The 12,385-nt window shown below is 38.0% G+C and overlaps 1 protein-coding gene across 12 annotated transcripts in view; it reads left to right on the forward strand.

Annotated features, from left to right (window-relative positions):
• LOC149021165 (uncharacterized) overlaps positions 1 to 12,385 on the forward strand; it is a 32,245-nt gene continuing 19,860 nt past the window's right edge. For 10 of the 12 annotated variants that reach the window (XR_016172284.1, XR_016172286.1, XR_016172285.1 and 7 more), the window contains exons 1-4: positions 1 to 629; positions 1,334 to 1,459; positions 2,331 to 2,482; positions 2,711 to 2,867. Coding sequence is in view for 3 of the 12 variants with exons in the window: in XM_089149426.1 (XP_089005552.1) it covers positions 129 to 629; positions 1,334 to 1,459; positions 2,331 to 2,482; positions 2,711 to 2,867 (936 nt within the window). In the remaining 9 variants the exon portion in view is untranslated. Of the gene's footprint in view, positions 630 to 1,333; positions 1,460 to 2,330; positions 2,483 to 2,710; positions 2,868 to 4,577; positions 4,761 to 12,385 lie in introns of all 12 variants that reach the window. The other 2 variants (XR_016172282.1, XR_016172283.1) reach the window with 1 other exon arrangement.

Here is a 12,385-nt window from a genome sequence, read left to right on the forward strand (position 1 = left end):
GCCCTTTTATGAGTCGAGAACGAATCAGATTCTGCACTTTTCCGTTTTGAAATGGCCGTCGGTAGCATTATTTGCCGCCAATTTCATTTCCTTTCATTTGTTTTCGACACAACGGGGATTCTTAAGTAATGGCTTTAATTGCCGCCAATTCTCTAGGCCTCTACGTTATTCACTACAGCTTACCAAAACACCCTAACAGAGAAACTAGTCGAATTCGATCGCCAAACCCTAGATTTTCACTCGTGTTCTCATCAAACGATTCCAGGGGTCGGATCTGGGTAAAGCGCCGAGTTTACTCGTTCAATCCATGGAGCTCGGCCCAGAAACCGTTGAGAAAACGATTGAACCTCGAAGCAGTATCTCTGTTCTTGCTCTTTGCTATCCTTATCTACATTCGTATACTCTTTACTCTTCTTCCGTCCGATTTCCATCAGCGATGGCGTCGGCTCTTGGTTTCTGCAGAGGAAGCAGACCACAGAGCTAAGTGTTATCCTTCCCATTTATGGCAGGCTATTGTGGCTTCTGAAGACCGTCGGTTCTTTCGGCATTTTGGGATTGATCCTGTTGGCATAGCTCGCGCGGTGTTTTATTTGTCAGCTCGGGGAGGTGGAAGTACCATTACTCAGCAGGTTTATTGGATTTATGTTTGATAAGGATGTTGATTTTTTCTGTTAGAGCTGATTGTTAACATGCCTGTGTTTTTTTGAAACAATTTCAGAATGAATTTAAATCATTTATTGACATTTCTTCTCAAGCCAATTCAAACGGAAAAAAAAGGAGGAGCCAATATGGCATTTCCGAAGATAGAACTGTTCCTTCCGAGTTTTGGCTTCTTTATGTCAATTAAGAGGTCACAGAATTGTTATAACTTCAATAGTTTGTCATTTATATGATTTAGTTGGGAGGCTTATCATGAGTGGTTTATCCATAGTAGAATAATGTACTTCAATAGTTTGTCATTTATATGGTTTCGTTGGGAGCTTATCGTAGGTGGGTATTTATATTTAGTAGAATGTGGTAGAGCCTACGGAGTGGGCATGATTGAAGAGAACAATATTCTTCAGAAACATCATATGCTTTTTTCAATATCAAGGATATGTTTTTTGTTGATTGCACTGGAAGTATTTGTCTCATACTTCTTGATAGTAAAAGTATAAAAATCAATAATGAAGTAAATCCATAATCAATTTCTTTTGATTTTCAAATTTTTAATTGGCATCATTTGATTTAAAATCATAACCAATTTCGTTTGGTTCTCCCTTTTTGTTAACATAGTACAGTACCATTCTGAATTTCTGATGCTAAATGTTGTTCTCTTGGTTTCACCCGGCAGCTTGTGAAGAATGCATTTTTGACTACTGAACGTACACTCTCAAGAAAAATCACTGAGATGGTGCTTGCAGTGATATTGGAAATGACAATGTCAAAATGGAAAATACTGAACACCTATTTAAATAAGGTAATTCCTCTTCTCCTGCTTTTGGTTCTGTCCTTTTGCTAAATTCAAAGCTTTAGAGAGGGAGAGACAGCATACACATATCACTCGAATTTGAACTTTCAAATGCTTTTATTGTCATCGTCTAGCTTCTATATCTTGTTTTGAGTTCTGTTAGCGATTTGATGTATTATGTATGTAACATGATGGGGGAGTCCCCTCTGTCATGTTTTTTTTTTTAGGTCTTTACTTGATGATGTCAGTCTTTGTGAGTTTCCTATCAAGCTTTAGGCTCAATTACGTAAGAGTTATTTTCTAATTATATTTCTTTTGTAATTCTTTTTTGGTTTATCATAAATAAATGTCTTGGTTGGTATGATAGAAAACATGTTCTGTCTCCCAGCCATATTCTTCCATTATCATCTTTTTCTTCTTCTTTACTGATACTGGTTACAGATTCTAGGATCGTTTACAAGTTGTATTTAGTCTCACTGGATTACTTCCATTAAATAATCTTTTACTTTCTATTTTTCTCAATTTATTGGTCCTGCATCCAGCTAGTAAACCCCAAGTTGCATACCCGGAGGAGCTATATTCTGTTAGTTAATTAGGCTAACCCTGCTGGAGAATTGAATTTTTTGTAGTATCCAATCTAGTATATCAAGCTACCGTTGTTTCCAATTATAATATATTCGAGTTAGTCTTGTATAAGTGTCCATTTCTAATTCACTTGAGTCTCCCTGCAGATAATTTCATGTACTTTGAGCATTTTATTTTGATCCAAATTGATATTTGTTTTACCAATTCCATTTTCCAGATGCTTTTCATCTTTTCAAGATTTTATGGTTAGTATATTTCATTTGTTGGAGATCTAACAGGTGACATTGTCCTGCAGATATACTGGGGACATGGTATTTATGGAATTGACTCAGCAGCTATTTTTTATTTCGGGAAGCACACATCCCTTCTTACTTTGGGGGAGTCTGCAATGCTTGCTGGAATTATACCTGCACCTGAGTTTCGATCGCCACTCAGGAGCCCAAGCAGGTATGCAACTAGTGACGTTTCTTTCGTATTAGTATTGTCAAAAAATTAAGCCTTTTGTTCTCTTCTGTTTCTTCTCCTCTTTCTCTTGGTGGGTGCTGAGAATTATGACTTTTCCTTCTCATTTCTTACTCCAAAGACAGCTTCCTTCCTGGTATGTAATTTGCATGTACGAGCTCCCTAAAATTCTATCTTCTATTGTCTATTCCTTTTCTAAACTTTAATACAAAGAGGAAAGGCCTCTCAAGCTAGAGCATTGAGGAAGATGGTGGAAGCGGGATATCTTGATATTGATACTGCTCTTGTCACTGTGAATCAACCTCTTCATTTATGTGTTGGACCAGAATGTACAGAGGGATTACTGCACTCCTTGTCCTTTGCTGATGGGGTATGTATTCTTCTTCTTATCATGCTTTTTGTGTCATTATGCAAATTAGGCAATTGCTTTCAGTTAGGTTTTGGTGTATCCAATCCTTGAGACCAATGGTATATGCTTGAAATGTGTTCATGCTGTGGGAGATTTCAATGGTCTGCACAAAAATGTTTGTAAAATGAATACTTGATGTGTATGAATGCCTCACATTGGTGTCTATGTCTCATGTCAGATTTTGTGTTGCATTTTGTTATTTCACAAACCTTTTGATTCTTCAAGTTTCCCACCATGACTGGACCTTTGGGCTTGATTGCTAACTGACCAGTCTATACCTCCAACCACAAGCCTTAGGCAATGGTTCCATTTTTATTTACAGGAGAAGTACTGGTGGTTGGTTATGCAAATTTTGAAGATGTTTCTATAATCATTTCTACATTCCTTGGTGATATTGATCCAGATTTGAAGTTCATTAGAAAACAAAGAAAAAAAAAATCTCGTAGGAAGACCAGATCCTTGACTTCCAGCTCAACTCTGGATAAACAGTGGATATCTTAAAATAAAGGGATATCACATATGATTATAAAATCAGTAAAAAGATAATGGGAAGATGATGTAGTCTCAAGTGAATAAGGGCTAGTTCTTCCAGGATTTTTGAAGAGAACAAACTCATGTGGGACCAAGAAAGGGTTCCTTGAAATTTTGCAGTTAGGTGTCTGTGTGGTTGTTCCCCAAGTGATTCCTAACAATTGTGTTCTAATTCCTTGCTTGGGTTTTGATTTGTTTGATGGGATATAGATGGATAATGGTATAGGGATATTTAGGTTATGAAGGATACTTTAACCCATCACATGGGAGGTTGATAAATTCATTGATGTGGGTACATTTGAGATGGTATCAAAACTTAGGGGAGTGGAATAAGACCTGAAAGGGATTTATATTTTGATCCTTAGAATAATCTTTTCAAGTTTTAATGATTTTGGATGGGTGGTTTGGGAGATATTAGGTTTCTTGATTTTGGAGGGAAAATAGGGTAATTGATAACAAGGAAGGGTAAAGCTAGGGTTTGGTTGGTCTGATGGGGCTGAAATTGGGATGAAATGTCACTAAGGTTCGGGGGATGAGGTTCCAAAGTTTGGGACAGACCTAATGGTTAGATTGGCGTAGATCTCACTTGGAATTTTGGGTATCTAAAACGGACAAAATTCAAGACAATTCAAGAAAATAAAAAAGAGGGTGTTATGAGAAGGGTAATGGAATTAGGTGCTGACTTGTTACTTACGTGTAGGCTATAACAAAAGCCTCGTAATGGGGTGTGATTGAGATGGAAAGAAGTTGGGGCAGGTTACAAGCATTGCCAAAGGAGAATCCTTCAAGTATAAACCCTAGGTTGCTTACCCAATCACATGGAGGTCCCTTAGTTACTAATAAGAAGCTCTACTAACACCTTGCTCTTAGACAGCAACACTCTCTTTATTAATTGTAGTCTCAAATCTGTAATCCGTTACATGCCCAGGGCTTTATTTATAGCCTTACATAAGAAGTCCTTGTGAAATTAGGACTCTTATAACTAAACCTATAATGACTCTTTATTATATCCTAGACTGTTTTAGACATTGCTTAATTGCGTATGGTTCATATGTTCAGGTAAGTTACATATTTAATTTGTTTTTCTTGACCATCACACAGTGTAAAGTTATCCAGGGATACCCCTGACTTGTTTTGTAGGAGCTGGGGGATTCTCAGAAACAATGCTGCAGGAGCTCAGTAAAGGAAGTATGGGACTGGGAAAGGGAGAGCAGAATATGGGAAGTGAGAGAAGACATGGGAAAATGGGCAGTGAGGGTACGTCAATGAGATGTTCTATCACCACCATTGGCAAATCAAAATGAATGCCATCTTTTAAAAATGGTGAGAAATGTTGCTAAGACTTGGCTATAGTTGAGGCTGGAATTCTAAGTAATTTTTGCTTACTCTAACATGTAATCAAACTTCATAGTTCCACGCAGTTAGAAATAATTTTAATCTTATTCTCAGCATCACAAAAACATGTTGATGCCGAAAGTGTTTCTAATGGATTCTTCATACATTTTCCCCCTGCTTAGTGGACTGATGAGTGATTACAATTAAAGTAAATTAAGCATCATGAGAGCCCGAAAAAATTCCAACAGTTGAAAACCATCTGGTAACATTTCATAAGTATATTTTCTTTATTTTCTAGAACCCAGGGTGTACATCTATGAACAAGGTGGAAATTTGTTTTATCAAAGAACTATTGTTTACCAAGATATGAAACAAAGCATAAGGTAGCTAATGAGAGTGTAATATCATGTATCAAGCACTGGTTTTACAGAGCTGCAATTTTCTCTACGTACATATGTGAGTGTTACAGACTACAGATTTCAGTCTCTAGTTTTTTAAGGGTCTGTTTGGTTACATGAGTCTGGAGATTTCAAATATCTAGAGATTTCAAATCTATGGAGTTATGATTTTTAAAATTAAATGTTTGGTTGTGGAATGAAATCTGTAGATTCATCCTAAAAAATTATTTGATCGACGTTATTTTTGTGAATGTGCAAATGTATAGCTTTTTTGAAATCTCTGGATTTCATCCCTTACCCATAAATCTATAGATTCACGTTTTTAGTGTTAAAAGGTGAATCTCTAGATTTCATGAATTTAGAGATTTTTACAACCAAACAGGTATAATTCTCAGATTCATGAATCCAGAGATTTGAAATCTCTGGATTCATGTAACCAAACAGGCCCTAAAAGGTTGCCTGTTTGAACATCTCGTGTCAAGAATTCATTTTTGGTAGTGCTCTCCCACCAAAATCAATTACTTTTCTGGGTACTGGAAAAATTTGTAGTCTGTGTTCAGGAATCTGTTTTATTAATAATAGACAAGAGGAAGAGCCATGTAAGACAGTATGAGTTGAAAAGAAGGGAAGGGATCTTCCCTTTCTGGGAACATCAAGAGACTGTTAACACAGTCTGGTTATCTAAATTGATTTCAGTATTTGAGGAATAGATGATGTGACAACTTTAAATTATAGAACCAGTAATCAAAGAGAGGAAAAAAGGGAAGAAGAGATTGAGAGAAAATGGGAGTTTGCTAGGAATAACTACTGACGAAATAGGAATTGCAATGTTTTATTCTTCAGTATCTTATTCAGAACTTTACAATCAATATATACACAACTGCTATTTATGAAATAGGAAAGAATATCCTACCTAGAAGATTAGAATAAATAAGAAATCTACCTAGAATAGAAGATTACAATCAATGAGAAATCTACCTAGAATAGAAGATTACAATCAATGAGAAATCTACTTAGAATAGAAGATTACAATCAATGAGAAATCTACCTAGAATAGAAGATTACAATCAATGAGTAATCTACCTAGAATAGAAGATTGCAATAATAAGAAAAATACCTGTAATAGAATATTACAATCTGATCTACTTAGATTAAAGATACTAATAAAATATTATGTTATGATTCTAAGATTTTCCACAACTACTGATAGCCAGCTTTCCCCTTCACTATCATGTTCAAAGTAGCTGATAACATTGGTAGATTTCAAAGCAAAATGGAGGATTACTATGTAAACAAATAATAAACAACTAGACATGTATTCCTAAATCCTAATACAACTAGGAGGGAATAAACAAAAGAAGCAAAGATAATCCATGACAGCGGGACTCCCCCTGTTGTGGTGTACATAGACCACACCGCATGGTTTAATACTTCCTTTCAAGTTGGAGTATATAAATTACCCAAGCCCATCTTGGAACCTCAAGACATACAAGTTAAGCAGATTAGCAACAGATAGAGTTACAATTGGTTTCTTGATAAGTTTATTCCTTACAAACTGACAATTAACTTCAATGTGCTTGGTTCTTTTGTGGAAAATTTGATTTGTAGCAATGTACAAAGTAGTTTATCATAGGATACTGTGGAAGAGGTTATTGGAAATCCCAACTCTTGAAGTAGTGAACTAAACCAGATAAGTTCAGCTGACACATGAACTATGGTGATCCTAAGCTTCAGCTCTGGGCCTAGCCACAGTTGTTTGCCTCTTACTATGCCAGATGATAAGGTTTCCTCTAACAAAGGTACAATATCCTGTCGTAGGCTTATTATTGTTGACACAACCAGCCTAGCATGCATCAGAGAACCATAATTGGTCAACTCCTTGAGCTCCTTTTCAGATACTTCAAGATTTAACAAGCTACATTCTGATGAGTCTTCTTCCGTCCCACCTAGCGTCTCTGTCGTACACATTCAAAGATAAAATTTATTTTTAAGAAGTTAGGGGTTGACAAATTCAATGTTTGCAACCAAATTTGTTTTTTAATTTATTGGTTTATTTTAATAAATTAATTTAATTTTGAAATAAAAATCATATCAGTTTAGGATATTTAATCATAGCTTTAGTTTGAGGTCAAAGTATCGAAACAATTTTAATAACAAAATTTATTTGTAGCTCTTGGCATTAGGTTTGCTCTGTTAGATTTGACATTGAGGAATAGTCCTATATGCCAGCATTTTAGAGCAAAATCCAATCATGCATCCGTGTATAATATGTTTTGAAAGAAAAGTCATGCCAAATGTTTTTGTTTGACGTGTACTGCTCGATTCTTCTCAGATAAGGTAGAGGTGGAGGATTCTCAATGTATTGGGATACACGATGGCTTAAAAGTCAATCACAATGAGAAGGTTTAGGCAGATCATTTTTTACAAGTTACCCCCGTGGAGGTCAGAGACCTTCACGGGTCACAATGAAGATCGGTTACATGGAATTGTCAGGGCTTGGGAAGTGCCCGTACATTTCGTTCTCTGAAAAAACTCAAAGCCTAGAGACTTGATATCTCGTTCTTAATGGAATCAAAATGTGCAGCAAAGAAGGTTGAGTTTCTTAAAAGGAAGTTGAAGATGGACAAGGATTTTTTAGTTGATTCAAGGGGCTTATCTGGGGACCTATGCCTATTGTGGAATTAGGGAATCAAAGTGGAAATTCTATCTGTAACAAGGATATAATTGATTGCTGTTCGAGGGCAAGAATAGGGGAGAAATTCTTATTCACAGGTTTATTTGACGATCCCATCAAACACCAGAGGCACCTAGTTTGGGATAAATTGCGAAAGTTCCTAGAGGCAGGAAGAATGGGTCTGCATAGGAGACTTCAACGCAGTGTTGTCTTGGCAAGAAAAAAGAGGGCGGAAGCCAATTGGGGGAAAGGGATGTCAGATCGTTTCAGGAGGTTATTGACGATTGCTCACTACTGGATCTGGGTGCAAAAGACCCTGTTTTCACTTGGAGGAATAATCGAAAAGGCAAGGACTTAGTTCGATCGAGACTGGATCGAGCATTTGCAAACCCAGAATGGCAAACAAACCATGAGAATGCTATCTGTTACAGTAAGGTCAGCGATTGGCTCTAATCACTTACCACTGATTATAGATTCTGTAGGTGCAACAAGGGCAAGAACACTTCCATTCCGATTCGAAAACATGTGGATGAGACATCTATGTGTGCGGATATAGTCCAGGAGGCTTGGGGGTAGAGGATTCCAGGAGAACCAACAGATGTGATTGAGGCTATATAGGAGAACTGCAAGGAAACTCTTAGGAAATGGAATATAGAAGTCTTTGGAAAGGTGCAGTCAAATATTGCATGCCTAATTGCTGAACTGGATCTCTTAAACGATTTATCTCCTTCAGATTTTGTGGAAAATAGAAGAAAGGCCATCTCAGTTGAGCTGGAAGAAGAGTTAGATTGGGAAGAAATGTTGTGGCTGCAGAAGTCCCGAGTACAATGGCTTCAAGTAAGTGATACGAATACCAGTTTTTTCCTCTCTACAACATTACAGAGAAGAAGTTGTAATAAAATATTCGGGTTGCAAAAAGACGAAGGGGGATGGACACAGTTGGAAGATGAGATTGCAAAATAGGTTCTAAAACACTATGGGCATGCTTTCTCATCGGAAGGAATTGATGAACAAGCACTACAATAGGTGCTACAATGCATTCAACCAACAGTAATAGATGGAATCAATGCAGAATTGATGAAAATGCCAGATGCTACAGAGATAAAGCGGGCTCTCTTTGCAATAAAACCATCAAAATCTCAAGGCCCAGATGGCTCCCCTCTAGGGTTTTTTCAAAGGTATTGGTCCCTTATCTAGTGATCTAGGTTGACTTGTGCAATTTTGTCAAAAATGTATTCAGCTCAAGGAAAATTCATCCACCAATGAATGAGACCTATATTTGCCTAATTCTGAAGATAACTAATTATTGAAGTAATTGTTTTATTGAAAATAAAAATAAAATTATTGAAATAATTGAACTAAAATATGATAAAATAATCTAAAAGGGGTCTATATGAGCCCACACAATATGTGTGGTGGTGGCTTAATGCTCGTCCGCTGGGGTAGTGATTTGGACTCATTATTCCCCCCCCCCCCCCAAAAAAAAAAAAAAAAAATTTCTGCCCCTGATTTTATGCACACATGCTCTATTAGCTACAATCTGAGTAGCCGAAGAGGAAGGCCTAATTGAGGGCATGAAAATTAGAAATTGCGGCATGGCATTGACACGCATGCTTTTTGTTGATGATTGTCTTATGTTATCGAAATCAAAACTGGATGCACTGTTCAGTCTAAAGGAACCCTAGAGAAATATTGTGTTGCAAGTGGCCAATAAATAAACTTATCCAAGTCTTCAATGATTTTAGTTCCAATACCCCAATGTGGTTTAGGCTATGGTTTTCTTGAGTGTTGAAGATAAAATATGGTTCTCCACCCATGAAGTATTTGGGCCTTCCTACTCTACTTGGGCAAGACAAGACACATGCTTTTCAGGAAATACAGGAAAACTTATCCAACAAGATATAGGGATGGAAGGGTCATTTCACAAACGAGCACATAAAGCTGCTGCAAATTTCTTTTGGGGAGAGCGAGAGGGGAAGAACAAATTACATTGGATAAGTTGGCAGAGGTTGAGTAAATCCAAGGAGAAAGTGGGACTGGGGTTTAGAAATCCAAGGCTACAGAACATGGCACTACTAATGAAACTTGCTTAGAAACTGCTACAAAACCCAGACTTACAATGGGCACAACTGATGATAGGGATATACTACCACACCTCAACTTTCCTATTTGCTCGGTTGGGTTCAAATCCCTCCTGGGCGTGGAGGGGAATAATTAAAGCAAGGGTTGCTCTATTGAAAGGTCTGCGATGGAGGGTGGGGATTGGATCTAAAATTAGATTGTGGGAAGATTTGTGGATACCAACAAATGGGGGACGTGTAACCATGGATCTTGAGAGGCCAGAGGGATGCACACTTGAATTTTGATCAGATCTGATTGATCAGGAGCAAAGATGTGGGAAAGCAAATCTAATAGATTCACTTTTTCCTCCTGAGGTCAGCAAAACAATACAAGGGATTCGGCTGAGTATCTACCAAAGAGGAGACCAACTTTTATGGGGGACAGCGAGAAGGTACCTTCTCAACTAAGTCTGTGTATCATCTCCTCAACAACCTCGAAGACGAGAAAATGGGAGCACAACCGAGCAACATTTAGAAGAAGAAGACATGTTGAAGAGGAGGTATGGAAGAACATATGGAGTTGCCACACATTACAAAAGATTCAAAATTTCCTTTGGAGGGTGTGTGCAAGAGGAGCAACAACATGAGAGGAACTTGTATTCAGACAAATTCAGATTGACCCCTTATGTTCTCATTGTGGATGTAGCCTCAAAACAATGGACCACGTTTTATTTGAATGTCCGATTGCGAGGGCGATATGGTTTGACTGCCATCTCACTTATATCCCTCCCGTGGAATCATCCTCAGTAGTTGATTGGATTAAGAGTTGGCGTAAGATAAAGGAAAGAGGAAAAACAATAAGTAGAGCTACTCTTAGCCTTTGTTCCTTTATAGCTTGGCATCTGTGGATTGCGAGAAATGATAGAATATTTAAGAAACAACAAGGTTCCCCAATGGAGATAATTGAGGGAACACAAAGAGCACATGCATAATTTGAGGAGGCACGAAAGGTGGGAGATAGGGAGGAGAGGACTCAAGATCAAAATCAGGAAGCTCATGCATAGTGGGAACCTCCTCCTATAGGTAGACTTAAACTGAATTCATATCTCTCGTTAAGCAAAGAAACAAAGGGAGGAATTGGCTTCACACTTCAAGGACGGCAAGGGGAGATTCTGGAGGCAGTCTCGGAACCAGTTTCATGCTCATCTATGGAAGAAGATGAGGTGCTGGCAATGAGAGCGGGTTTGTGGTTTGCTTATCAGAAGATTTCAACCACCGTATAGTTGAGTTAGATTGCAAATCTGTTGTGCAACATATTCAAAATGTGAACAACCCCCCCCCCCCCTTTCACTTAGTTTCTCTGGTAGAAAATATAAGATAGCTAAGTTCCACTTTTTTATCTTGCTCGTTTTGCTATATTCCAAAAGTAATTAATGTAGTTGCAGACGCTCTTGCTAGGAGGGCCCTATCGCTTCCGTGCGTGATGGTTTGGCTTAATTCCGTTCCTTGGCTCCAAGCACTGGTGCGTGCTGTAACCTCGACTGTATCACGGTTTTCTTTTGATTAGTGAATTTCCATAACCAAAAAAAAAAAAGTCAATCACATTGGATTAATTGGAGCCCACAAGGGAGTGATTATTTTCCCAATGCCTTGGGTTCCATGTCGTTGACTGTTGGAGTGTTAGTGTACTTGATTACACAAAAAAAAACCTGTATGCAACATCTTTTTATTTTTATTTTTTATTTTTTTTAAACTAATAAAGAGGGGATGCAGTAGGCACTACTTTGCGTCTTTCGTTGTGCAACGTTTGGACTTTCGAGTTCGAAACATGCAAGCATTAGCCTTGTGAACTACCAGTGCAAGCAATGGCCTCATTAGTGTAGCCCCAATGAAGGCCTATTATAGTCCATGGAAGCCGGCAGTGAGTCGAAGAGCACACAACTGCCCAATGCGAGAAAAGAAGAACTGAGGGGATTTGAACCTGGGACATGGGGATTACCAAGCCACAATGGGAGTGAGCTTGGCTTTGCATACAACATCTGGACTTGACTCGAGTGGGTTTCGTAAGACTCAAAAGAGTAAAACCCAGTTGCAAGCCACTTGCATAAGGGAGTTGCTGGATGAGAAGAAACCATGTCAGTTGCTTTCAAGTTGCAGCACTGGTTTCATTAATCTTGCCCTAACCGGTTGATGGCCGAAGCACCATAGAATCCAGCTCGCGCAGATTCCTGAAGACATTGATCACCAAGTTAAGGTTTGGAATGCCGTCGACGTTCATTAACTATATATGACTGAACTATAAATTTCAATACTTATCTTTCTTCACAGTGACTGTAATCCTCAATTTTCGATTCCTCTGTTATGCAAATGTGTGTGTATCTGTGTCTTCAAATTGTTCAGTCTTTAACTGTTAGAATTTTCATATACAGCGTGATATGTCTATTTCAATCAACACTGTGGTCTGTGTGTGCTAAACTAAGA

This window comes from Hakea prostrata, chromosome 3 (genome assembly GCF_041222555.1).
Source record: "Hakea prostrata isolate BN-2017 chromosome 3, UWA_Hpros_2, whole genome shotgun sequence".
NCBI classification, from domain to species: Eukaryota; Viridiplantae; Streptophyta; class Magnoliopsida; order Proteales; family Proteaceae; genus Hakea; species Hakea prostrata.